Source organism: Bos grunniens, chromosome 19 (assembly GCF_055505025.1).
Source record: "Bos grunniens cultivar Pamir isolate PY7600 chromosome 19, Bosgru_T2T1.0, whole genome shotgun sequence".
NCBI lineage: Eukaryota > Metazoa > Chordata > Mammalia > Artiodactyla > Bovidae > Bos > Bos grunniens.
In genome coordinates, this window is record NC_141183.1 from 29183637 (window position 1) to 29210632 (window position 26996).

At 60.0% G+C, this 26996-nt stretch overlaps 2 protein-coding genes across 7 annotated transcripts in view; one reads left to right on the top strand and one right to left on the bottom strand.

Annotated features, from left to right (window-relative positions):
- The window catches only part of SLC5A10 (solute carrier family 5 member 10), a 55024-nt gene that overhangs the window by 10767 nt on the left and 17261 nt on the right, over positions 1-26996 (top strand). For 2 of the 4 annotated variants that reach the window (XM_086358494.1, XM_086358495.1), the window contains exons 8-9: positions 348-553; positions 5918-6053. In XM_086358494.1, coding sequence (XP_086214620.1) covers positions 348-553; positions 5918-6053 — 342 coding nt within the window. Of the gene's footprint in view, positions 1-347; positions 554-5917; positions 6054-14272; positions 14505-18710; positions 20305-26996 lie in introns of those variants that run through there. The other 2 variants (XM_086358497.1, XM_086358496.1) reach the window with 2 other exon arrangements.
- SACK1G (scaffolding CK1 anchoring protein G) overlaps positions 105-26996 on the bottom strand; it is a 29444-nt gene continuing 2552 nt past the window's right edge. For 2 of the 3 annotated variants that reach the window (XM_086358490.1, XM_086358492.1), the window contains exons 3-6: positions 15690-15857; positions 8461-8585; positions 6561-7806; positions 105-1098 (exon numbers count right to left, since the gene is read on the bottom strand). In XM_086358490.1, the coding sequence (XP_086214616.1) occupies positions 691-1098; positions 6561-7806; positions 8461-8585; positions 15690-15857 (1947 nt within the window). In that variant the 3' untranslated portion in view covers positions 105-690. Of the gene's footprint in view, positions 1099-6560; positions 7807-8460; positions 8586-15689; positions 15858-24790; positions 25189-26996 lie in introns of those variants that run through there. The other variant, XM_086358493.1, reaches the window with a different exon arrangement.

Genomic DNA, 26996 nt, shown 5'->3' on the forward strand with positions numbered 1-26996 from the left:
CGAGTGCCAAGGAAAAGACGCGTCTGCGTCCTCGAGTCGACAGTGAGCCTGGTGGGGGGCCCCCTCCTGGCCGATGGGCATCCAGAGGCTTGCAGGACATGGGGTGCCCACGTGCAAAATGTTCCTTTAATATTATTACTTTAAATACAAATAAAATAGTCTTTTGAATTCACTTTTTTTTAAAAACCCTCTATCTCCATACCTTTCCAGACATTGGGAAAGGTAATGGGAAAAAGTTGAGTCTCCTGTATTTGTGAGACTCCTGAGTTACTTGTGAGATGAGGGCAGTGGGGCCAGGAGTCACAGCCACTGGCCGCTGACCATCACCATCCCACCCGCCCCTGTAGCTTTCGAGCAGATTGGCGGGTACGAGCAGCTGGCAGAGGCCTACGCCCAGGCCGTCCCATCCAGGACCATCTCCAATACCACGTGCCACGTGCCCCGGGCAGACGCCATGCATATGTTCCGAGACCCCTACACCGCGGACCTCCCGTGGACTGGGATGACCTTCGGCCTGACCATCATGGCCGCCTGGTACTGGTGCACTGACCAGGTGAGGGTCCATGTCGCCGCCCTCCCCCATTCCTGCCTTCCAGGGTGCCTGTGGAGGTGCAGGTGACCCAGGAACCCCTTCATGGTGAGCCCAGGCTGGGCAGAGGCCATGGACGGTGTGGGCCCGGGCACGGGGTGCTAGGGGTCCTTGTGGTCCCGGGGGGCATGGGCCCGCCGTTTAGAGTCAGATGGGGCCCACTGGCTGCCACCCGCCCTGGCCTTCAGGTGCTTTGACTGGGACAGTTTGGAGTACGGGATTCCAAAGGGGCTGGGGTGTTCCTCGGTGGCCCTGCTGTTGGCCAGGGCACTGGCATTTCGGGCCGGCCTTGGGCTCCCAGGACCCGGCAACATGCGGGGCCCTGGGCCGCTCTTGGCCTGCCAGTGCTGGGGGCTTGCCATAGCCGGGCCTGCTTTCCTGCTAGAGCTCTGGGCACCGTCGGCAGTGGGGCGGAACCGCGGGGGTCCCAGGGTCCTCAATGGCCGCGGGAAGCCGTCTTTCTCCCTGGTGCCTGAGGCAGGGGCTCCGTAGTGGTGAAACCGCTGGCCCTGGGGGAGACAGAGTGGACAGGTGAGACCCAGGGGCTGGAGCCAGCTCCATCCCTTTTCGAGGGCTCTGGCCTGCAGTGAGCATGCCTGGTTTTGCTCCCTGGCCCTGCCCCCAACAGCTGGGGCTCCTGGACACATTTCCTTCCCTCCTCTGTGCCTGTTTCCCCACACGTACTACGGGAGTGATCCTGCCCTTGTGGTCACATCAAGGCCAGTGCCTGCTCCTCCCCAAGCCCCTGCCTGCCTCCCCCATCTGTAAGGGGTCAGATGGGCCTCCACCTGGGCCTGGTGCCTGGGGGCGGGGTCCCCCTCCCAAGCTGGCACCAGGTGGCCTCAGGGGACCACGCTCCCTCCCTGGGCAGAAGCAGATGATGTCCTGCCTGCCTGAGGGCTGTGGGTACCTTCAGGCAGCACTCAGGTGGGAGGGGTCCTCAGGGGCACTGGCCCGACTGACCACTGTCCCTGATTCTGGACCACGGCACAAGGACCCCCACCCTGGGAGTGAGGCCACCTGGCTGGGAGTCAACCCAGCCAGTCATGGTGGAGTGAACGGGGACAGACTTCCTGGGAGGCGGGCCCAGCAGTCCCATCCACAGGACGGGACACTGAGGCCAGGGTGGGTGCCAGCCGGTGAGGGGCACTCTGCATCTCCCAAGTGTAGGTGTTCCATGTGCTCGCCAGGAGACCCTGCCTGGGTTGTAACTGTGGGACACAATCCAGGTGGGAAGGATCCTGGGCCTCAGTTTCCCCAGCTGTGATAAGTGACATGGTCACATGCTCGAAAGTCCCTGTAGGCTGTACCCACTGCAGGCGTCTGCCCAGCACCTGGGAGGACTGAGGCCCAGCCCTGGTGAGTGAGGGTCTGGACGAAAGGCCAGCAGTGGAGGGTGGGCAGGGGGTGCCGGGCAGCCCTGTGGACCAGTCGCAGCCCCTTCCTCACCAGGCACCTCTCATTCCCTCCCCGCTTAGCGTGGGCCTGGCATGGCCCTGCATCCAGGGACGGGACAGCACTCAGGAGATTCTCCCATGAAGGCCGAGTGAGTCAGCACACAGGCTGGCCTGGAGGTCAGGGCTGGATCGGCCTCCTTCCTGGATAAGAAGGTCACACGGGGAGGCAGAGGCACTGCTGACCCCATGGGGGTCCAGAGTGCCAGGAGCTTGGGGCCATGCCTGGCCTCAGCCCAACCTCCCTGTCCCCCTCCTGCTCAGGCTGGGTTTACCTAGGGAACCGCTGGGCCTCAGACCAGATCCCCAACCACGCAGGTACCCATCCACTGGGTCCTACTCAGCCCCTGATCCAGGCAGCCCTACGGTGTGGTCAGCACCACGTAGCAGCTGTGTGTGCTGGGGCCATGAATGCTTTTCACCTTCTTCAGACATTTCTGTGTCTCCCAGCTTGGCCACAGCGTGTAGGTGACACTCAGAACCCAACAAAACCAATGAAACAGGAGGAGGGGCCTGGCCAGGCACTGGGCTCCCCTCTGGAGGCTACCGTACCCTCCCACTGCAGCTGCTCGTCTGCACACAGACAGGAAGGGCCCTGGGCCTGCCCACTCTGGCGGTGCTGGAGCGCACTTGGTCCCCTGTCGTGGCTGTAGTTTCAGATGGACCGTCCCTCTTGGGCAGCAGCTGGGTCTGTCTGCAGAGGCCACAACCTCCAGGATCTGCTGCGGACCGGGCGCCATGTTGAGTGCACAGCCCCTGTCACCCTCGTTCCCATGAGCTCCTCTCTTGTCTCCATCTCACAGCGAGCATCTAAATGCTCCTGGGCCAGCACATGGGCCCTCTGTCAGGGTGACTCGCCGCCAGTCAGCCAGAACTGGGCTTGGCTGGCCACACGAGGCCTCATCCAGGATGTGCAGTAACCCTGAGGGTTGGGGGTCACATCCCACCTTGCAGGCGAGGACACAGCACTTCGGGGCAGTCCCGTGGCTGAGCAGGGAGAGGGAGCGGCCTCAGGCAGGGCCTCTATGGCAGCGGTGCTGATGCTGCTGGGGACGGGGCGGTGGTCCTGGCCTGGTCTGCAGGGGCACCACTTCTCCAGCTGTGGAGTGGGGCAACCATAACTGTCCCTCCCCAGTCCCGGGCCTGGCCACCGAGAGGGTATGGAGTGAAATCACAGAAGATGGCAGGGATTCAGGGAAACGCTCCTGTGAGGAGTGCAGCCCCAGCTCTTGTAATCACAGGACATCAAGGGGAGGGTCTACAGAGAACCACAGCTCACCCCCACTGCAGACAGGGAAACTGAGGCCCAAAGTGAGGAATGGAATGTCCCAAGTCAGAGCTGGTGGAGAGGAGGTGGAACCAGCCTGTCCTGCAGCCCCCGTGCTGCCAGCCTGGCACTGGCCATGTTTTAAGAAAAGCAAAGGCAGTTTATTCTGAACTGCAGCAGGGGAGGCGGCTCCCATACCTCACGTTTGGCAGAAATTCAAAGGCAAGCAGAGGAGGGGGAACCTCTGCAGAGGCACAGAGGGGAGGCTGGGGGGGGGCGCCGACGGGAGGCCACCAGCCTGGGGACGCAGGAGGCAGAGACTGAAACGGGGAGCCTGTGAGAACTGTCAGGGTCGGAGGACGAGTTGGAGACAACAGTTAGAGAAGCTGCCAGTTATTAATTAGGTCCTGGTCACCTGGGGCTGATCGTTACAAAGTCACCGTGCAGCTTCCTGGGCGGGTGCTGGAAACAGCCATCTGCCTTCCTGCCTGGCTCTGAGAGACATCAGGGCAGTGGTTTCCCAGGCAGGCTGCTGCAGGTCGTGGATCAGAGTACTATAGTTTTTTTCTATTGGTCGAGCCACAAGGCTTGTGGGATCTTAGCTCCTCAGCCAGGGCCTGAACCCAGCGCTAACCACTGGACCACCAGGGAAGTCCCAAAGTTCTATTTCGGTATGCAGCTCAGCCACCGTCCATGCGCTGTTCAGTCTGAATGGGATGGGCTTCCACAGTTAGAATGTGTGAGTATGCCTCCAAGGACACACTTTCGCTTTTGGATCTTGAGGTGACTATAACAAGAAAATTGCACCGAAGCCTAAATTTTCAGGGATCACCATCTCTGATCCAGAGCTCCTTTATCGAGCAAGTTTACAATCTTCAGGGCATTTTCTGAGATGTTTAGAGGGACCTCTGAAGAAGCTCATGACAGTTTCTCTTAAGGGTGCCGAACCTAAATGGGCACCTAGAGGCACCTAGGATGGACATTTGCAATTTCTAGCCTTTAGAAAATCCACTTTCATCAAAGTGGATTTCATCAAAAGCCTAAAACAAAGGCTTGTGTCCATGCCTATGCACAACCCTGTGATTCTGCACTTGTTCCCCAGGATGGTAACTGTCCCCAAGCAGCAGACCAGTAGGCACCTAACTGCTAGGTGCTTAATACCTTCACACAAGCAAGAACCCGGGAAAAGATGGAGAAAGATCGTATCGAGGAAGCACCTGAGGTCCTTGGTGAAGAACAGGCTATAGGGGCTTCCCTGCTGGCCAGTGGTTAGGAATCCACCTGCCAACGCAGGAGACACAGGTTCAATCCCTGGTCCAGGAAGATCCCACATGCTGTGGAGCAACTAAGCCTGTGCCTGAGGCCCATGCGCCTAGAGCCTGTGCTCCGCAACAGGAGTAGCCCCCGTCTCGCTGCAACTAGAGAAAACTCAAGCGTAGCAATGAAGACCCAGCACAGCCAAAGATAAAAAAAAAAAAAAAAAAAAGTCTGCAAGCCTCTATTTCCCACGTGCGTCCTTCCCGCCCCTTTGCTTTGATGTAAACGTAGGTAATTTTCTTCAGCTGATGAAAAGGTGCTGGAGGATGAGCCAGGGAGGGTGGAGTCGCCAAGTGAACCCAAGGAATGTTCTAGTGGATTCCACTGGCTGCACCCTTAGAGCTTTGTAAATTGCTCTGTCCCCGCCTGATTTAGCAGGAAAACATCTATTTTAGAGCTCACCCTGACTGGGACCCTGTAATTAATTGCTTCACCAACAGCCATGTCAGAGGCAACTGCTAGGAGCCACTTGTCAAAATTGTGTGTTTGGAAAATAAGTGAAAATCACAAAGAATTTCTACTTCTGAACTGCAGGAAGTGATTTAAACTGCAGAATAGCAACCGAAAAATACTTGCATTTAAAAGTTATAGACTGCACAGCTGGGAACATACTAAAAACCATGGAGTCGTATGCTTCACGTGGCTGAACTGTGTGTGAATCATATCTCGGTAACACTGTTTAAAGTCCCATGTTCTTAACAAGTAGAATCGTGGTGTCAGAACTGGAAGGATCTCAGATGCCATCAGTTCCGACTACCCCCTCCTATTCTGCAGATCTGGAAACTGAGGCCCAGATAGGCGTCGCCTGCGGCTGCATGAGAAGTTACCCTCATGTTGCAGCTTCTAGCTCCTTCCACAACTGACACACAAGCTTCCCCAAACCCAGGTCCTAAAGCTCCAGACCTCTGCCTGGGACACAAAACACAGCTGGAACCAGTGTCTACTCCTGACACGTGCATGAGCCTGCCGGCCTCTCGTGACAGCGCAGGAGGTGGCGGGAGGGTGTGGGGGGTGGTCCCTGACACCGCTCCATGGTCTTCTCCAGCCCTGACAACTGCCTGCCGGAGTGACAGGCCGGGCAGGACCAACACTCCTCTGCTCGACAGATGGGAAGACTGAGTCCTGGAGAGAACCTGGGCCCCAGATGCTCAGCCAGCCAGCAGGGGTGCTGTCAGGGGTCAGGGAGGGTGCATCCAGGGCTGACAGGTCAGCTTCCACCTCACGCACTCCCTGAGCCCCGCGGAGGCGGAATCCGGGGCAGCTGGGACTCACCCCCTCCCCTGCCCCCAGGTCATCGTGCAGCGGTCACTGTCCGCCCGGGACCTGAACCACGCCAAGGGGGGCTCCATCCTGGCCAGCTATCTCAAGATGCTGCCCATGGGCCTGATGGTCATGCCGGGCATGATCAGCCGCGTGCTGTTCCCAGGTACGACATGCTCCGGGGGTGGGGCTGCAGGACGCGGAGGGTGCCAGGAGGAGAGGTCAAGGACAGGCAAGATGTTTCCCGGCCTAGGGGAGCAGGGAGGGGCATGGTTCCTGGGCCACAGTCAAAGGGATCCACATGGAGGTAGCTGGATATGAGGTCCAGGCAAAGACCACCTACTGCTGTGTGACCTCGGGGTGTGAAGGAACACCTCTGTGCACCGCCATCCGCTCATCACAAACTCGGGAGCAGACCACTCGCGTGACCCTGCACACTTGTCACTTCTGGGCATGCTACATGTGTCTTCTTCTGGCTCCTGGTCCCTGGCTCAGGCTACCTCTGTGGAATGCTGGGTAGTGACCTGCCGCATGTGAGCCCTGCCTGGTTGCTACCACCCCCCACCATAAGATCTCCCCATAACACAGAAAGCCATCAGCACTGCGGATGCCCAGCAGGTGGCACCTGTGGGTGCCCAGTCCTGGGGGTGGGGCTCCCAGGACCCCGACCCACCTGTGCCTCCTGGTCCACAGGACGTGCGGCCTGCATCCTCCTCTGGGTGCCTGCCTCTTCTCTCTCCTGACCCTGGGCCCATGAGGAGTCACCCAGGGCTCCACCACAGGTCCCACGGGTCATATGGGGGGCGCTCAGCTGTCGGCGGGGTGCCTGGGCCGGCCCGTTGGCCACCTGCTCCGAGTGGCGCCTCCGGAGACAGGCCGAGCGATCTGTCACCTCAAAATACTCGTCTGACACGGAGGAGGAGGCCAGTGAGGCCCGCCGGGGGCCAGGGCCATGGTCAGAGCTGCCCGAGAGGCTGTCCTGGTCACTCAGGGTCACGTAGTCATCGTCGTCTTCCTCCTCCTCCCCGTCCAGCCCGTTGGGGACCACCTGTCCCTCGCCGTCGGGGTCATCCGGGGTCACAGGCAGTTGCCGCTGAAGCGCGGCGTGGCCTGGGCCCGCCGTCCTGGACAGCCCATGGTCCATCCCATTGTGGGGTGATTCCTCCTCTGGAGTCTCCAGGGCCCAGCCAGCACCACCGCCCTCCTGGGCGAGCAGGTCTGCCAGTGGGACCGTCCGGGGCTTGGGCACAGGCGGCCGTGGCTGGGCGTCCCCCTGGGGGAGGCTGTTCTCGGCAGGGATGCCGTCCAGCGGGGCACTGGACTGGAGGGCGGGGCCGGGGTCCTGGCTCTGCCTCCACAGCTGAGTCCCCGCCTGGGATGTGTCTCGGATCTTGATACGGTTCATCTGACTGGGCTGGGGGTTCCAAATGTTGGGGTCGATGATGTTGATGTATCCCAGGATGTCGCTGCCAGGCTCGGGGTCGGGCTCCACCCACGTGGGCAGGTAGTCGAACATGTTGGCCCGCTCCAGGTTGAGCAGCCCTGGGTGCACGGGCAGGGGAGGCTCGGGGAGGTCTCCTGGGCGCTCAGCGAGGACCGCACCCCGCACCCCCGCAGGCTTTGCAGTGTCCTGCTTCTCAGACGATGACTTGGCAATCTCGTCGGCGCTCTTGGCCTTGACCAGTGCGTACTTGGGGTTGACGAGCTTCTTGGCCACAGTGCCCGAGGGTACCAGCGGGACCGAGGGGGGCAGGACAATGGGCTCGGGCTCAGGTTCCTTCTCCATGGGGATGTCCTTGAGGCAGACGCTGTGCGACATGAGATACAGCTCCTGGAACTGCCGGTCAAACATCTCTACCACCTGGCCCGACAGCACGGAGATCACGTTCCGATCCGTCCTGGCGGCCGACCACGTGAAGCTGCAACACAGGGACCTGGTCAGGTGTGGGGTCTGGGCCCTGGATGAGGGAGTCCTCCCCCACCCCAGTGCACCCAGAGGCCAGTGTCCGTCAGACTGCAGCCACAGAAGGGTTTCAGGAGAAGGGAGCAGAGGCAGAGGAGGGGGCTGGAGCCCCAGGGTCAGGCCTGGTGTGGGACCTCAGGCAGCCCCATACACCAAGCCCCTCCTGGAGGTGCAGCCTGGACAGGGTGTGTCGTCCAGCACGGTGACTTGTGCCACCATCAGTATCTGCTCGCCCACCCTGTGTGGCTGTGGGCACCTCCCAGCTCCCTGTCCCTGCTTGATGGACCCAGTAGAGCTGGGCCCTGCCAGCCTCATCCTGCCCCCACCCTTAAGCAGCTCTCAGAGTGACCGCCCTGTGAGCCCGGCCCACACTCCACCTCCGGGCTGCTGACACCTCGAGGCTGGAACAACAGTCTGGCGGAGGAAAGTGTCATTCTGCCTGCTTCTGAGACGGGCGGGTGGTGTGCAGGCGGGCCCAGTGCCACTCACACCTCAGCAGTTTGGGGACCAGTGAACCAGAATAACCAGGGTGTCATAGGCAGGCTTAAGGGCAGAAACCAGCTGGGAACTGGAGCCGCCTCTCCCCCAGCCCCCAGAATGCCAGAGTCACCTGTAAGAGCCACAAATGGCCCGGTCACCATCCACGAACATGAACTTCTGGGCCAGGGCACCCTTGAACTTGGTGGCCGACCGCGTGAAGAACTCGGTTCCTCCGCTGCTCCGCACCCTGAGATTCTGGGTTGGAGACAGGAGACGGAATTACACAACCCAGCACTGAGCACCCTACCTGGGCCTGGGGAGGGATCCAGGCGAGCGTGGACAAGAAGGATAAGACAGAGGAAGGGCCTAGAGAAAGCGGTAGTGCATGCGTGGGTCCTGGCCAAGGTGGGTAGGGGAGATGGGTCCAGCCTGGGGAATGCTACTGCAGGTCTCCAGCAGGAGGGGGAGGTGGACACGTTTCAGGAAGGTCCAGCGGATGGCTGGGGGCTGTGTAGTGGGGTATGGGGCTGCCCTGAGAGACCTGGGTCCTGCACTCGGGCAGATCTGTGGCCTTCCCAGCATGGGTGACCGCCGTGCCCACCCCCTCACCCCACCCCCATCTCCCCGTCACCACGGTGTCCCTGTTCCCTGAGCCCTGCAGGCAGGGATCCTGGCAACCTCCCCCTCTTCCCACAGAGCCAACCCCCTGCCTGGGCATATCCCCCCTTGCTGGGCTGGCACAATCAGCTCAGGGGCCGGCCAGAGAGGTCCCAAGAGACCACGGAAGGGGAGCCAAGACCCAGAGGGAGTAGAGAGTCTCCCAGGAGTCAGAGGCAGACCTGGTCCAGCCCAGCCCCCTGTCAAGGCTAGATTCCTCCTGCCTTTCTCTGGGCGTCAGAGCCCTCCCTCTCTGTAAGTCTGTGGATGTGCTGGGATCCGGGGACGGGCTCCCCTCCCATCAGGAGAGCTTCCTGTTTGGAGGGAGGGGCAGGCATGAAAGCCCAGTGGTAGGGGGACCCCAGGGTGGGCAGGGCAGGCCTGGCTGAGACCTGGGGGTTGAGAGGATAACTGAGGGCACCCTGACGTGAAACCTCAGGGCAAGAGGCAGACGGGCTCAGGGGGGTCAAGCATCACCCAGCTCGTGACTGCCCCAGCTCCCACTCTGGAGGACTGAGCTCAGGAACTCCAATTCTAACACAAGCCCCAGGGACTCTGAGCCTGAAATCCTTTGCGTGCCCCAGTGACAGAGTTCTTACTCCCTCCCGGGGGGCCCTATTCACACCGGGGGTGCTGGCCTGTCACACCTTCTGCAACACCCCCATCTGTCACCCTCACCCAGTGACAGCTTACTAAGTCATTCACTGATCCCTGCCGAGGTCCCCAGCCCACAAAGGGGTGACCGAGACAACAAGTCCACACTGGAGAGAGGGGAGCAGACAGGTAATGACCCCGGCTGTGGGCAGCCTCCCGGGAAGGCTGGCGTCCAGGCTGATGTGTGACAGATGAGGAAGAGCTGGTCAGGGTGGGCAGAGGGTGCGGCACCCCAGACTCAGGACGACAAAGGCCTGACCGAGAACCGGGAGGACTTTGGGGGAGAAGGGTGGGCTATGGAACCTACAGAGTAGGGCCAGCCAGATCCTGATGAAAGACCCTGTGGGGCAGTAGGGAGCCACAGAGGAATGAGAGTAGGGAACAAGGGGCGGGGGGTTCATCCAGGAAGAATGCATGCATTCACAGGGCGCAAAGGCTGACAGTGGAGGGCAGGGTTCTGTGCCTGAAGGAGGGGGGCCTGAGTCCGGCTGGATGAAAGACCTGGAGGCTGTCTCCACTCCGGCCCTCGGCCCTGGGTACTCCACGTCTGTCCCTTCTGTGACGGGTCGCAGACCCCTTGCCTGGGGAGCCCCAGGGTAGGACCCACAGAGGTTGAGGGGCAGGTTCCAGGGATGCCCACCTGGCCGTATAGCCCAGCCCAGAAGGCAGATAAACCTCTGCTCCCAGGCTGGCTTCCCCCACTGCCTGTCTGCATACAACCAGCTCAGCAGGAAACTGGCCGCGGCCCAGGACAATTAGTGCCTGTGACTTTGTACCAAACACGAAACAGGCTCAGGGACCAGAAGTCTGAACAAAGCTCCTGGAGGCGGTGTGAGGCCTTCCCCTGTCACCTGTGCCTGACCGCAGCCCTGCTCCACAGCTTCTGTGGGTTCCTGGCCCAGAGCCTGGCACACTCAGGCTGCAGCTTCTCCTCGGCCTTCAAGGACTGAGGACTTGAAGGACTCCCCTCCCAGCCAGGACTCCCCTCCCACCAGTGTCTGCCCCCACCCTCCCCGAAGCTTATCCCATGAAGGGCTCAGAAGGTCACCACCTACAGCTCAGAGTGTCTCAATCCGTCGGGGAGGCAGGCCTCAGCTTCGCCCGATGCTTTGTATGACTCTAAGTGACTCTCTGACCCTCTCTGGGCCTTAGTTTCCCTGACTGCGTGATGGGGGCCTGGCCTACCACTCCAGGCCTGTCCAGCCCTGGGGCCCAGCAGCAGGCAGGGGCTTGTGGTGGCTCCCCGCCATGGCAGCACCTGGCTGTTTGGTCCTGGGTGGGGGTGGGTCCGGTCCCACCCCGTGGGGCCGGACCCAGATGAGGTAACGTCTCAGGAGCCAGAGCTTGGGCAAGCAGAAGTGGAGGATCCACAAAGCCGCATTGTCTCTGAGCCTGGGAAGCCCCTAGCAGAGCACACAGCAGGTGGGGGACACAAATGGGTTGCCCTGGCCCTGGGTGATCCCCGGATCCTCGGGAGCCTGTTTCCTGATATGTATGGGAGCAGTGATGGGCCAGAAGAGGAAGATGGCTGGGCAGAGCTTCATCCACTCCCAGGGTGCCACCGCCCCAAGGGTGGATGGACGGGGCAGGGTGTGCTGGGCACAAGGGCTCCACGGAGTCTCCTGTGTATACATGGGGCTGGTGGAAGGTGGGGGGACCAGCCCAGACCCCCCTTCCCTGAGCAAGTGGGTCACTCTTGAGCTCTGGTCAAACAGCCCCAGTCCTGGTGTAAAGGGATGCAAGCTGGCCTCCCCCTGCCTCAGTGTTCTCAGCTGTGAAACGGGCCTGTCCACCCCCTGCTTCAGGGCTGCTGTGAAGATTGAGTGCATCAGGGGAGGGGCTAGGTGCTCAGCGGCTGCTCCCTAAACTGAAGGGGACAAGGAGGGCTGTGTCATGCAACACGATGGGAGTGGCATCTCCCTTCTCTCTCCCTTCTACTCAGAGAGAAGGAGCGGGAGGGACACAGAGGAGTGGAAAACATCTGGAACGGTGTGGACTCGGGCCCAGGGAGGCAGGGATGCTTGGCCATACACAATGGTCAGGTGGCTTAGCAGACTGATTTGCCCAAGGCCTCCCAGTGGACAGGGTCCAGTCCCCAGGGACTGACGACAGCCCACACCTGCACCCTGGCGGCTCTTTCACCCTCTAGGCCCTGCTGGCACCTTCTGGGTTGGAGGAGGCATGGGGAGGTCCAGAGACCACGCTGAGCAGGGCTGATGGGTGACAGCAAGTTCAGGCCAGGTTGGGGACAGACAGCTGTGTCCCAGGTGCCTTCTTCTAAAGGGTCTGTTTTATGGGGCAGGGGGAACCAACACTCCCCCTGGCGTCCCCCAGGAATAGTGAAGCTGGGATGGGATGCACCCTTGGGGGCAGGGGACAGAGCAGGGGTGGGGCGCTCCTGGCTCCTCCCTGGGGCCAAGCCGATTGGCTTCGTGACATTCTGGGCCAGGCAGTTCTCTGTTGGGGGCTGTCCTGCGATCGCTGAGCAGCATCCTTGTCCGCCACCTGCAAGATGCAGGTACCGCAGTGCCCTCCGGGTCACGGCCAGCAAAAAGTGCCCTGAGTCCCCTGCAGAGCCAGGCCAGGGTCCGAGAAAGCAAGTCAGGAGAAGGGGAGGCCCAAGTACCAGAAGGGGGCGGGGACCAGCCTGTCCAGGAGGAGCTGGAATCCGTACATCCTCAGCTGGCACTTTCCCATGGCCACCCTGCGTGGGGTTCTTTTGTTCCTCAGAAATGGGTCTAGCCTTCGCCCGGGTGGCTGCTGGTTTTTCCAGTTCAGCTGCACAAAGCCAGCTAGCTTTTCCAAGCAGCCAGGCATCTCACAGCTCTGGTGCCATCCTAAGTGGTGACCTCGAGGCCTGGCTCCCTGGCCTGGGCACCCCTCAGCACCCAGAGTCACCCCAGATGTGCCCAGTCCTGGGCATGGGGTTAGAGGCTGGGGTCGTCTTCTCGAGGCCTGTTCCCATGTGTAGTGTGGGCACTTGTGCCCACGTCCCCTGGGCCTGGGGGAGTCAGGGCCCAGCTGAGCAGGCGGGCGGGGGTCTGGGGACAGCTGGGAGCCTCAGGCGGGGGAGGGGCTGGCGCCAACCCTCCCACCTCCTGGGAGTGGGCTGAGTCCAAGCAATACTGCAGCTGTTTTCAGACGGTGTTGTGTCAGCTCAGGGGTTCGGCTGGGGGGCTGCCCTGAGAGCTAGACGTGAGGGGTCACCAGCCAGACCACAGCTCAGAGGGGCGCGGGGAGCATCGTGGCACTCACACCAGAGCTGGGGCCACGGCTGCCCCAACTGCAGACAGGAAGGAAAGGAGTTCAGGACCCAGTACCCTGCCCTCACAGGCCTACCTAACTCTTCATGGAAGCCCTGCCAAATAAGTGACAATATTCCTAATTTTCAGGCAAAAAGGCTGAGGCCAGAGACCTTAGTGTCTCTGCCCAAGGTTACAGTGCTAGAGGGCAGAGCTGTGGCCCAGGCCTGGCCCCTGGCGTTGCCCTCAGACTGGCGCCCAGCACCGCCATGGTCGTGAGTATGACCCTAGCAGGGACAACCTGCACCCTGGGTCCCATGACCTGAGGGCAGGTCACTGCAGAGCTGGGCAGGGGCGGCAAGCCCAAGGGCGGGCCCCGGGATTACCGGCAAAGGAAGTGCTCCTGGGACAGGTCTGGGCCCAGCCAGCCTGCGGGCAGGGAGGCAGGCTCTCGACAAGGTGACACTTGGCCAGGGCTGGGCCAACAGGAGCCTCTGGCTACCTGCCCGGGCTGGGAGGGGGTGGACTCAGAGGCGAGAACAAGGCGGCCAGGGTCACACATTCCTTCCAGTGAAAATACCTGGTGGACCCACAGTGTCTAGCTCCAGAGTGTGTCATCCTGTGGACCCGCCATCTTCTGCAGAGCAGGGAGGGGTGAGCGGGGCAGGCTGGGCCACGCTCTGGGCTGGGGCCTCGTTCCCAGCCTCCTGCCCTCAGCTCAGGGCCCGGGGTTTGTAACTCCTGTTGCTGCTGCAGCCATGTGCTTACCCGTCGCTCAGAGCAACTTCAGAGCCATCATTCATCTGCTTTCACCCTCAAACCACCCAACGAGGTATCCTGGTGGCCACGGAGCCCTGGAGGCTCAGGAAGGTGGGCCTCGCACCAGAAGGGGGGCAGCCGCATGGCCAATACCAGGGTGACCGCCTGCCAGGTGCAGCCTCAGTCCAGGACACTGGGCACCAAGGGTATATGGCCCTGTCTGCGCCGACCTCCCATCACTGGCTTTTAAGTTCAGCTCCAACTTGGTAGAACGCCTCTGGGCAAGTCACAGGTTCCCTCTGGCCTCAGTTTCCCTGAGCGTCCTGGGAAGCCTGGTCTGGATGGCCTGCCCCACTTGCCCACTTCTGGGAGCTCCGGGCACTTCCAGGAACCTGCATCAGGGTTTCCCTGCCGGAAGAGCAGGGGCACTGGAGCCTCTGCACAGACTAGCCTCCTCCCTGTTTCTTCATCTGTACGTGGAGTGGGGGACTCAGAAGGTAGACAGCTGTGATGTATTCAGGGTCCCTGCCAGGCACGGGGCAGGGGTGCAGCAGGAGGGGGCTGGTTGGCCTCTGAGCACAGGAGTGGGCTGGACGAGAGCCCTGAGGCTCTGTGATCCCCTGCCCACAGGACAAGGCCCCTGCGGTCACCTTTCAGAAGCTACCTCCTCCACACCCTGGACCTCCCAGCCTGAGCTGTCCACCCTGGGAATTGGCACTCAGTACTAATTACACGGCAGGCACCACAGCGGGCCAGCCCACCAGCGAGACCACATAAAAATGTCCCAACAGCCAGAGACTCGCACTGCCGGGAGAGCTCACACCCACTTGAAAGGACTCAGCTGGGACGGGGGTCACTGGACAAAGCCAACTAATTATGGGCGCTGGAACCCAGCCCCTTGTTAAGAGGGCTGGCATTGCCCAAGGCATTCTGACCCATTGGAAGCTATGCTCAGCCAGAGGGCTCGTGCTGGCCCTGCGCCTATGCCTTGCTCACTGGCAGGGGTGACACCTGGCAGTGCCCACATCCCCAGTTGGTAACGTGGAACAGCCACCCCTCCTGCCGGCTGCCAAGAGGGGGGCCTAGTAACCATATCAAGGGCCCAGGACAAGAGCTGTGACAGGATCCGCTGTCGTTGGTCTATACTCTGGGGAGTAAGCTGCACACAGGTGCCAAGCAATGGCTCCCTCCACCCCCAAAGTGTTCTTCGCTAAGTGATGTCTGACTCTTATGACCCCATTGAATATAATCTGTCAGGCTCCTCTGTCCATGAGATTCTCCAGGGAAAAATACTGGAGTGGGTTGCCATTCCCTTCTCCAGGGGATCTTCCTGACCCAGGGATTGAACCTGGGTGTCCCACATTGCAGGCAAATTCTTTACCATCTGAATCACCAGGAAGGCCTCAAGTAAGGCACCAGATGCCAGGGTGTCTGAGCAGAAGAGCCCAGCCACACGGGCCATTGACCGCTGCACTGGACCACTGAGCCCAGAGAGGGGAGGTCACGTGCTCCAGGCCACACACAGCAAAGCAGTGCTGGGAACCCAGGCCCAACCTGAGAATTCCGTCTCCATCTCCGGTGTCACTCCCTGGAAGGCCCTTTCTATTCCACTGGCTCCTCAAGTCTGTTTCAACTCTGCAGCCTCCAAGGGAGCCCTCCCTGACCTCAACCCAAGGAAGCTTCCTCTGTTGGGTCCTAAAGACTATGGGTGGATGTGATGTGGAGACAGACTTGGGCTTAGGACTTCCTGAGTTGAAGTTCTCCAGCTGGCGTGTGAGCTGCCAGAGCCAAGGGGTGAGCACCCTGTCACTGGAGGTGAGCAAGCAGAGACAGACAACCACTGCGGCATGGGCTGCTTTGAGACACTGGTGAAGGAGCACCTCACGTGGGCTTTGACAGGTAGTGTCCTGTCCCCAGGGCACCGAAGCAGAGGCCACGTGACCACTTGGTGGGCGGCCCTAGACACTGAACTCTACATGCTCAGCCCCAACCCACATGGCAGGTACTCCAAGAATTTGTCAATGAACTGAAAGACTGGCCAGTTCACCTTTAGGTGCCCCAGATGCATGCGGGCCCGCTCACACATGTGCAGGAAGTATTTGACATTGCTCTCGTCCACAATGATGTACACGGCCACCTTCCTTTTGAAGCCAGCATCCAACAGGTCCTTGAAGATGTCCACGTCGGTGAACATGTCCATGACCACAGCAATCACCTGCGAAGAGGAACGGAGACCGTCAGGCCACGCAGCCAGGAGGACAGGTGCCTCCATGCCCACCACCCTCTCCCACACCTGCCCACTCTGGCTCTGCTCCCTGCGGCCCTGGCTCTCCTGGCCCTGAGGCTGCAGGCAAGGACCGACACTCAGGGTGCAAGATGCCCAGTGGGTGGCACAGGCTGGACTCTCTCTCTGGACAGCAGGGGATGGAGGCAGGCCCAGTCCACAGGCCTGCCTTTTCCAGAACACAAGACCACAGAAAACCAAGCCCAGTGACTGGGAGGTGAGGAATGTGGAGGGAAGGGGAAGGTGCTGAGGAGCCCAGAGGAGCTGACTCAAGGCCCCGCAGTGGGAAGGGGGCAAGTTCTGGGGTTCAAGCCCTGGCCGCCCCCACAAAACTGGGTGGCCCTCCCTGCTCCCGGGGCTCAGAGCCCGGTCCTGTTTCCCCTCCTGGGCTGCTTTCCCAAGGCGGGCAGGCCACGCCACGCCTTCCACCCGCCACCTCAGGAAGCTGAGATGAGCCAGACATGTCAGCACCAGGGAGGAAGGCGGGGGCTGCGGCCGCCCACCGGTCATCGGTCCCTGGACAGGCTCCCTCGCCGCCACCTCTCCAGTCTGGTTTGGACGGAGTCCAGAGTACATGTGCTCTTCCTGTCCTCTGACCACATCTGTGCCACAGCAGCAGACCTCAGCCTCGGGACTGGCTCTGGGTGGAACCGAGAGGTCAGAGTGCGCCCAGCCCAGTCCAGCTGAGACACGCCCAGGCCTGGCGTGCAGGGGCCCTGGTAGTGCAGGGCCAGGGAGTGGGGTGGTCAGCAGGTGCCAGGCCTGGCAGGGCTCAGTGGTCAGCAGGCTCTGGCACTCAGTCTCTCTCCTTTGCCCTCCCTGCCCCACTGGGCAGCAAGGGGAACACAGCAGACCAGGGTCCAGTGCTGCTGAGCCCTCTCACTCACTAAGGCCAGTGCCATGGCTCCATCCTGGGTCTGAGAGCCCCCTAGAAGAGTCTTCCATCGAAAGGCGGGCAGGGTTGTGCACTGGGCCGCACGGTGAGCTGGGCACAGACAGGCTCAAAGCAACCAGGCCCAGGAGAGCCAGAGTTCCCCCACCCCTGCCAGGAGGCCACCTGGCAGGTGGCCCAGGGCCTGCCCGCACACTCCTATGAGCTCACGCGGCCCCTGCAGGCCCAGCAGGGCTCCTCCTGGGCCCCAGGCCCCTGCTGACGCTGGTCACACGTCTGTACCAGAGCCAGTACTGCTGGGGGCCCCTCCCTGCCCTGCCCTCTCTGAACAGACACGCAGCCTCCTCACATGGCCCCAGCCAGGGCTCCTGGGGAACCACAACTCACTGTCTGAGTCCCTCAGGGGTGTTTCAGGCAAGCCCGGGGAGCAGAAATAGTCTGTACAGGGCTGGGGGGCCACGGGGCAGTGGCAGCACCAGCTGAGGGACATGATCTCTGACCCCAAATAGGCTGGGGTCTTGAGAGGAAGTGAGCGCCCCATCCCTGGATGTATGCAAAGGCCGAGACTGCTTGAGGGGGTGGACAAGAGGACAGATGGGATGCGGCATCAGAGCTGGTGGGCTCAGCACACCCTTGGGCTCCACCAAGGAACCCAGGGACCCAGAGTGGGGTAGGGGTGGCAGCAGGGACCCTCTTGCCTGGACATCCTCCCCACCCCCCGCCCCATGGTGACTCCAGCCCTTCTGCAGGCATGGCCTCACATGCCAGCCTGGCGAGGGCTCCGCTAACACACTGCTCCTGGAGCAGGCCTAGGTCCAGGCTCCGCCAACAACGCCAGAAGGGGATGTGCCCTGGGCCCGGGCTGGGGGACATGACATGACCCAGCAGGACCCACCCCACATGTGCCTTCTCCGCGACACCCGGGCAGGTGGGTGCCCGGTCTAGGCCGCCAGCTGTTGGGCTGGGTCTGCTGGGGCCTGCCCCTCTCTCCCCAGTGGAGCCCCACGGGGTCCCAGGCATTGGGCTCAGTGCCAGGGGTCAAAGAAGGGCTTGTACAGGTGCCAGCGGAGCTGGAGAGGGGTCTTGGTGCTCGGGAGGGTGGGGTCTGAGGCTTGTCCATGGGGCCCACCACCTTTCTTAGAGGCCTGGAGACCTGAGTGCTCGTCTCTAGGGTCAGAGACTGCAGATGAGAACCCGGGGCCCTGTGCCCCACCCAAAGCAACTTCTGCCTGACAATCGCTACCTCGTCCAGTCCTCAGACATGCTGTGAGGTGCGGATCATTGCCCCCATTCTACAGACGAGGACACTGAGGTACAGAGCCACTCGTTCACTTGCCTAACGACCTGCTCAGGTGGCGTGGCAGGAAGAGAGATGGAGCTCTGGACCCCAGCCTGCCGTCCGGGATGGGTGAGCTGCAGCCTCTCTGGGTCTCAGTTTCTTCATCTGTGAAATGGGGATGATGATGCCCAAGGCTGTGCCTGCTGAGCAACCCCAAGTTCCTATGCCTGGTCTGGGTGCCCCACACAGCCCATCCAGGCAGGCCGCAGCCTCTCGCTGTGTCCACGGGTTCTGAGAGGCAGCTCTGACCACTGCTGCCCCACCTCCCTCTGCGCCACCAGCTTGGGGCTCCTATCTCACAAGCTGACTCTCAGCCTGAGGCTTCTGGCACCCCCGCTGCTGCTCATGAGACCCCACCCCCGTGACCACAGAACCCCTCCTGGGGCAGAGGTGCACTGTGGGCAGGGGAGGGTGGGGGAGAAGGGGCAGTGGTGAGGCGACCCGGGGTCTCCCTGCCGCTGGAAGACCATGGCCCAGCCTCTGAGCATCTCTCCCCAGAGGCCCAGAAGCCACAGGGGCTCTGACTCCACCAACCTCTCCCTTCACACCCCAGACCTCGCCTCAGCTGAGCCCACCGTCCTCCTGACCAGGCACCTTCCCCTCCTCCTCCACGCTGGTAACATCTTCCCGTCCTTCAAACCCTGACTCAAAGGCTGCCGTGAGCAGGCCCCACATCTGTTTCTGGAGAAGCCATAGCAACCCACTGAGTGGCATGCCGTCTCTCTAAGGCCTGACCCTGAGACCCAGGACTGCATGGGCAGTTTCCCTCTGCACTGGTCCTGCCTGCCCCCACTCCAAGACCACGGAGATGCCTGCAGAAGCTTAAGGGGCCAGCAGGGGTCTCTCCCCTCAAAGTGCTCCCCAGAGGAAGGGGAGACAGTCACACCCACCTGCCCTGGAGCCCAGAGATCACCAGAGACACGATGCACGGCAGGCAAGTCCCCAGCATTCACTGGGCACTTTCACCACCTGGAAAAGCAAGAGGTGGGTCTGGATCTCTGGGTCTGTCACTAAGGCTCAGGTGGACACAGGATGGTAGCAGCGTGGGCTCTAGACTGTCCTCCCAGAAAGCTGTGTGACCTCAGGAAGGGCCTTAGTTTCCTTGTGGGGTGATGGCAGCACCCACCTGCATGGCTATTGGCAGGTGAAGTGAACCAATGCAGGCACAGTGCCATTCAGGGTCCAGAAGCTGTGCTCAGCAGACGGAACCAACCCCAGCCCTCTGGACCCACAGCACCCTCAGGTGGACAGGCTGGAGATCACTGCCCACCATTTCTGCTTCCTTTTCTGCCAACTGGAGGGCAACCCATAGGAACACCAGGGGCTTGCTGCAGACTGTCCTAAGAGTGGGCACAGTGCCTTCAAGACCTGGGATTCCGCTTCCAGCCACAAGGGAATATCAGAGCCTGCACTTACCCACCTGCCTTAGCAATAAACACCAGGCAGAAAAGTCTGTGAAGCCGTGGCCAACAGGCAGCACAGCAAGTGCAGGGACCCTGGGCAGAAGGGAGACAAATGAGGCAGTCAGCTGCAGGACTGCCTCAGTCACCTCCAGGACACAGCAGAGTCCCGGGGCTTCCGGAGTTGAGGAGATGAAGTTTGCTCAGAGCCTGGAAACCAGGATTTTCAGGACAGAGGAGAGGAGAGGGCTGCACAGAGAAAATGCCACAGAGTTGCCTCTTGAGGATTCAACTGGAGACTGAGAGGCACTCTCTCGGTGGTGGAGGAAACCACCAAGACTGGAACAGAACTGCTGGAAAGAAGCGGCTGGAACAACGGCTGGTAATCACACAGGACCAGGAGTCATTTACGTTCCCCCAACAGAGTGCAGGCTCTAAGCACCTGCAAGAGGGTCCCCAGAAGGATACCACCTACATGATGGGCAAACATGCCCTGGACCCGAGGCCATGAGGTTTTTCTATAAAGGCCAGGTAGCAAATGTCTTAGGCTTTGCAAGCCATGTGTCTCTGACACCCCCTTCAACTCCAAAAACAGACACAGACAACTCATAAACAAATGTATACATCTCCATTCCATTATTTACAAAATCAGGCTGTAGGCCAGATTTGGTCCATTGTTAGCCAACTTCTGTAGTAGACTAAATCTGCTTTGGTCCTACCTAATAAAGCTTAACAGCAAGCCTCAAAGTGTTACATTGTTTCCAAGAACTGTATCCCCAAACAAAGCTCCAAAATGTTTAAAGGAAAAAAAAACAAAAAACAACTCCCACAACATAAAATTTTCAAGTCTAGTATCCAATCAAAAATTACCAGGCATTCAAAGAAACAGGAAAACAATGAGCCTCAAGAGGAAAAAAAAAATCGATCAAAGTGAACCCAGAACGAATACAAATGGCAGACAAAGAAGTGTGAACAGTTATAACTTCATCCTATATGCTCAAAAAGTTACTTAGAGACCTAGAAGATTTTTTTAAACAAATACCAAATTGAAACACAAGAGGTGAGTTTCAGCATTTAAGATGAAAAATACAGTGGATGGGACTAATAGAAGATTAGATACTATAGAAGAAAAGATTAGTGAGCCTGAACATCTATCAGTAGAAATTATCCAAAATGACACACACAGAAAAGACAAAAAAAAAAGCAAGACAGGATAACCAAGGCCAGAGTGTCAGTGAACTTGGATCAACTCCAAAGGTCTAGAGTACGTGTAACTGGAGTTTCAGCAGGTGCTGAGGCAGAGGATGGGGGAGGGAGGATAGAAAAACATTTGAAATAAAAGGCCATAACATTCCTACATTTGATGGAAACCACTGGGCTTCCCTGGTGGCTCAGACAGTAAAGAATCTACCTGCAATGTAGGGACCTGGGTTCGATCCCTGGGTCAGGAAGATCCCCCGGAGAAAGGAATGGCTACCTACTCTAGCTATTCTTGCCTGGAGAATTCCATGGACAGAGGAGCCTGGTGGGCTACAGTCCATGGGGTCGCAAAGAGTCAGACACCACTGATCAACTACCACTTCCACTAGACTTTTCATTTATCCCCAAGTCCAGAAGTTTGATGAATTCCAAGCAGAGGACACATGAAGAAAACACACCACGACACATCATAATCACATCACTTAAAATCAGTGAAAAAGAGAAAACCTTAAAAGCAACCAGAAGGGAAAAGACCATCAGCCAGTGAGGAACAAAGTAGACGTCTCAGAATCAACGCAAACCAGAGGACATGGGAGCAAGTGAATGGAGAAACCATTAATCTGGAATTCCCTACCCAGTGAAAACAGCTCTCAAACCAAAGATGAAATACGGACTTTTTCAGGGAAACAAGTGCTGAATTTACTCTGGTCAACCTGCACTGTGGCTGTCACCAGCCCTACACGGGTGGAGGGGCTGAGGCCTGGTGGGGGGAAGCTGAGGCTGCCCTTGCTCACTAGGGTGTGGAACACCTGCCCCCAGCCCCGCCCCCACCAGCAGGGCTGGGCAGACCCGGCCGCTGTGCCTCAGTTTCCCACGATGCGACATGGTGCCTCTCCCCTCCCCACCCTGATGCTGAAAGGACCTGCAAGGCCTGGGGAAGAGGCCTCCTGGGAGCCCCAGCCTCCCAGGCAAACGGGGAGGAAGTCTGTATACAGGGTGACAATGCCAGCTCAAGCCAGGGCTAGCTTGCTGACGCTTGTACCGCTGTCTCTTCCTGGTGGGGGGCGTGGTGGGGGATGCTGTCACCATCTCAGGGTTACACAGTTGGCTGGTGACAGAAGCCTCCTGCTCCTGGCTCCTCTCCCAGAAGGGATCCTGCGTCCATTCTAGCTGTGACTCCACCCGCCGCCTCCCAGAGCCCACCCTGGGTCCTAGAACAAAGCCCTGGCAATCAGCACTGCCCAGAGAGTCACTGCCTGGGCCGCCCAGCTCTGCTACACTTTACAGTGTGTTGGGGGGCTGGGGGTCGGGGAGGGGAGGCTATGGCACAGCGATTCCCTCCTCAGTCATGGGGGAGTAGACTGGAAGACCTGCGGTCCCTCCCCTCTGACAGTCATCAGCTCTGGCACCTTCTTTCTGCACCATTAAGACAGAAGCCTCATTAAGGCCAATTAAAGGAGATTCAGGCCACCCAAGCGCCAAATGGCTGCAATGGGCCAGGGTCAGGAAGTACATGCAGGTCCCACCCAGCCCAGTGGCGTGGGCCCTGCCCTGAGTCTGATAGATATCGGCCACAGCTCAGGAATGCTACAGAGACCAGAGGCCACAGAGCATGGGGTCAGGTGACCAGGGCTGTGCCTGGTGGACGAGACAAGAGGACAAGCCTCTCCCTCTTCCTGCCACCCCCAGGGGCCTCCAGCTTCCAGGTGCAGGATCCAGACCCAGGCCCGCACAAGCCAAGAGTTTTCAAACTGGAAAATCTCAAGTTCATCAATCTGAAACATATAAGAGCTCAGCTTCTCCAGGGTCTACGAGCAACAGACATGGTGGGGTCATGGAGCATCCTAACGCCCCAGCTTAGGGGGCCTGGAAAGGACTTGCCCAGAGTCACAGAACCAGCCCCACAGGGCAAGGCTCCTGAGCCAGTGGAGGCCCATGTCCTCTCTGCTGTGTTCCATCAACCCCTGCTTGAACTCCTCCAGGATGGGGGCTGGGGGGCTCACAACTTCTCAAGCCAGACCACCCTCAGGGATAGGCCATCAGGATGACAGGGCTGAGGGAAGAGACCTGGCATTTACTGAATCCGTGCCAGACACCATGCTTTTCCCGTGCAAATCTCACAGCCCCTTTGGGGCAGGTGCTGGCATCAGATGGTGCTGAGCAGGAAGGGACGGATGATCAGACAGGTGGAGAGGTTACCCCGGGCAGCATGGCCCGACAGCAGAGCTGGGCTCAAGCACGGGTCCCCCAAAACCGAAGACTGTCTTCCCACCGCCCCACGTGGCGTTTAATCTGGGGGATCACTCAGACCTCACAAAGGAGGCTGGTGCAGCCCACCAGCCAGGGCTTGCCAGGATGAAGGAGGTGTGGCCCCAGTAGGGGGCAGTCCAGCTCCCCGCACTGAGCATTCTCATGTATATGACTGCCTTATTAAGACCAGTGCCCAATCCCCATCTTACAAACAAAGAACCTAAGGCCCGAGGTCATTCAGCAAGGGGGCCTCTGAGAGGCCTGGCCTGGCCCACCTCTGAGGGCCCAGGGGAAGGACCCTTGGCTGCAGGGTGAGCCTGCTGGACCCCAAGACCAGAAGCTCAGTGCAAGCCTGCCACTCAAAGCCCTGGTATGTTGGACTTCCCTGGTGGTTCAGTGGCTAAGATCTGGCCTTCCCAGTGCAGGGTGCCTGGGCTCAATCCCTGGTCAGGGAACTGGATCCCCACATGCCACATGCCCCAACTAAGAGTTCACATGCCACAACTAGAAAAAACAAAGACCCTGGTGGAGCTTCAGCAGGCCCTGGCCCCTCTGAACCTCGGCTGTCATCACCTGTGACCTGGGAGTGATGACAGGCCCTGGCTCCCAGGGTCGTGGAGGGAGGGCAGGGTCGGCTGGTGTGGGGCAACCTGCCCGGGCGCTCTGGAGCCTGGCGTGCACCCAGCCCAGAAGTGCCAGCCCTCCTTCTTGGCAGAGTTGCTCCTCACTCTCCTCAACCTCAATTAAGACACAAATGCTGCTGGGTAGGAACCTTTGGAGAAGATAGGAGCCAGCACCTGGGACTATATTATCAGATGGTTCCCCACCTGGGGCTCTGGGCTGGAAAGTGCTCCCCAGACCCACTGTGTGAGGCTGGCTGGTGCTGCCCCTGGAAGCAGCCAACTGGGCCACCCCAAGGCCTCTCACGGTGTCAGGGCTGTGAGGGTACCGCCTTGTTTGGGGACAGTGAGAGTCCCTGGTCCTCAGGGGCCTTGGCTCCCTGTAACTTTGTGCTCACCAGGCCTTGGGGCAGTCAGACTTCTGCTCCTGCGGGAACCCAGAGTCTAGGAGCCTCGTGAAAATACTTTTACTGCCCTGATTCAAGCTGAGGGCCCACAGTGAGGCTCCACGGCTCTCATGAGGGGCAGGGCTCAGAAAGAACAGCCGAGACACTGCTCCTCCAGGGAAAGGGGGCTTAGAGCCCCCAGAGCTAGGTCCTAGGAAGGCTCCTCCAGTGTTGGCTGGGTGACAGGTCATTTGCTCTCTGCGAGCCCCTCGTCTGCACAGACGGGACCACACCTATGCTGTGGAGCTGGGAGGATCCAGGCAGGCAAAGTGCCCGCTCAGCACCTGGGGTACAGCTGGCATTTAATAAATGCCTCATTAAGCTCTTTTATTCTCCTGGAGCCAAGCTGTGAGCTAGGATGGCAGCGTGGGAAGGCAGGGACCAGACAGAAAAGACGTGGGGTCACTCGGGCACCATGGAACCTGGTTCCAGTCCCTTCTTGCTGTGTGGCCCCAAGCAAGAAACCTAACATCTCTGGGTCTGGCCCCGGCCTGGCGGGCACAAGATCTGGTTTCGGGTCTAGGCTTTACCCCTTACTCTCCTTTGTGCCCACCCCACCGATTCCTCACCCACACATGATGCAGCCCTGCCCTCGGGGGCCCTGATGAAGAAGTCCCGTGGGGGGGAACCCTGAATGAACAACCTGCTAGAGCATCTCCCCTTTTGCTGGCCAAGGCGGGCCCTCCACAGCCCCAGCCCGACCCAGCCCGGCCTTACCCCTTCTGCAGAGGCTGCAGCCGCCCAGGCGTGATGCTACAGGCGTGATGCTACAGGCCCGGCCTCTGGTATGCAGTTAGAACCCCATGGCAGGTTTTTCCCCAGATAAATCCCTGGCTCCCAGGGGCTGGGAGAAGGGCAGGCAGATGACCCTCTATCTCTGGGGCCTTCTCAGGACCACCTGCCAGTGGAGTCAGACTCTGGACCCACTAGTCTTTTTACCAGAGGAGGGTCAGAGTAGGAGAGATCCTTAAAAGGCCCCAGTGCCTTGCCCGTTTCACAGATGGCTTGACCGGGGCTTGCGCCGGGTCACAGGTGGTGGAGGAAGAGCCGGGACCTGACCAAGTACTTGTGGCTCCTGTGCTGTGGCCCATTAGTTCCACGCTCATCTCCTGGGAAAAGGGGAGAACTCAGCGTTGGCTTTGATGGGAACACGGCCACTCCCAGTGAGACGGGCTGAGTGTGTGCTGTGTCACTTCCCTGCCCCCGGGTCGGCCCGCTGTGCTGACGACAGTCTAGGCTGAGGAGGCGGTGGGCTGGGCTGTCCTGACTCAGCGCCACCAGCCCCAGCCCAGGGGCCCAGGTGGGCAGGGGGCCAGCGTTTTGGCCAGGCAGCTGGACCGCAGGGTCTCCATCCCAGATGGGGAGAGAGGGTGTTCTCCCTGCGCTGGTGCTGGGGGCAAGAGGAGGATTCGGGGGTGAGGGAAAGAGAGGTGATTCATGGGGAGAGAGAAGGCGGGTCAGGCTCCTGGCGGCCAGGCGGGCGGCCCAGGCAAAGCGCCCTGTCAGCACCCGTCAGCACCCGCCGGCGTCATGGCCCCGCCCTGCGAGCCAGGAGGCGGCAGAGCAGGGAAACGGGAGGGTCCCAGGCAGCTCGGATGAGCGGCCCCTCCCTGCTCTGCCCCTCACTGGGTCCTTTCAAGGCCAGGGCAGGACAGGCAGGGGACCTGTCTAGAGTCTGAAGACAACACCAGTCTGGTCCCTTCCCTACCTCTCCACCCAAGAGCTAGCCAGGTGACCTTGGCAGGGACTAACCTACTGGGCCTCAGTGGCTACATCTGGAAAATGGAGCAGATAACACTACACGAGACTATAAAGTGCCTGATACCCAGTAAACAGCAGCTCTGGTTATCAGGGCCGCCCCCTCCACCCTCCACACACTATGTTGGCCGTGGGTCCTGGGGTGGACGTGGCAGGAAAGACATGGGCTGGAAAGCAGGAGCAAGGCTCCCCATCAGGTGTGAACAAATCCCCTGTCCTCTATGTCTCAGTGTCCCTGGCCAAAAGGGGAGGCACTTGGCCTCTGAGGCCCCTCCTGTTGAGCCCAGGGCTCACTGCCACGCCGTAGGAGCATGGTCAGTGAGCCCCTACCCTGGGAGGGATGAAAGCAGGGCCAACGCCCACCTGTTGGGGGCTGCAGGTCAGCACCAACTGGGACCACACAGACCAGAGTGCAGGCCTGGGCGGGACTATCTCCTGGCTCTGTCCCTTTACACAGGTGATGCTGATAAGCTTGAGGGCTTTGTGGGGAGCAGACGAAGTTACAGGGGGCATGGGGCTGCATGGGATGGCTGGGTCTTAGCCCCGGACACAGAGACGAGAGAGGAGGGAGGAGGCCCTGGTGCTCAGCCTGGCCCCAGGCTCCCCTGTCTGGACCTGGGGAGACAGACCTGGATCTGTCTTTCCATTTTGGGGTGATAAAACTTTCCAGCTGTTCCCGAGCAGTCTGGGATCTGGGATCTACCTCTTTCCTACTTCCGGTGGGGAGGAGAGGCGCCCCAGCACGGCAGGTCAAGCCCCCTCTACCAGGGTCTCAATTTCTCCATTTTTAAAAAGGGGGTGGAGGCTGGGTAATGGGATCCAACAGGCACTCCTAGGGGACTGGGTTTCACAACCTCAAGCCTGGCACCCACACCAGCAGCACCCCCCTCCGCCATAGCAGGTTATTCAGTCTAAAAATTGTGACGGTCCCTCCACCCCACCTCTTCCTCACTCCGATATCCGACTCCATCCTTACTGCTTTCATCCCCGCCACCTCCGTTTCACAGAGCAGAAACCCAAAGCCCCAAAGCTGCCTGGGATCAGGCAGAGAGCCAGGCTCCCCAACACAGGCTATCCGACCCCGCCAGCCCCCTCAGGAAACAGGGACTCCACCTTTCCGGAAACTTAAGCCATGGCCATCTTGTCAGTGCCTGACCCACTTCTG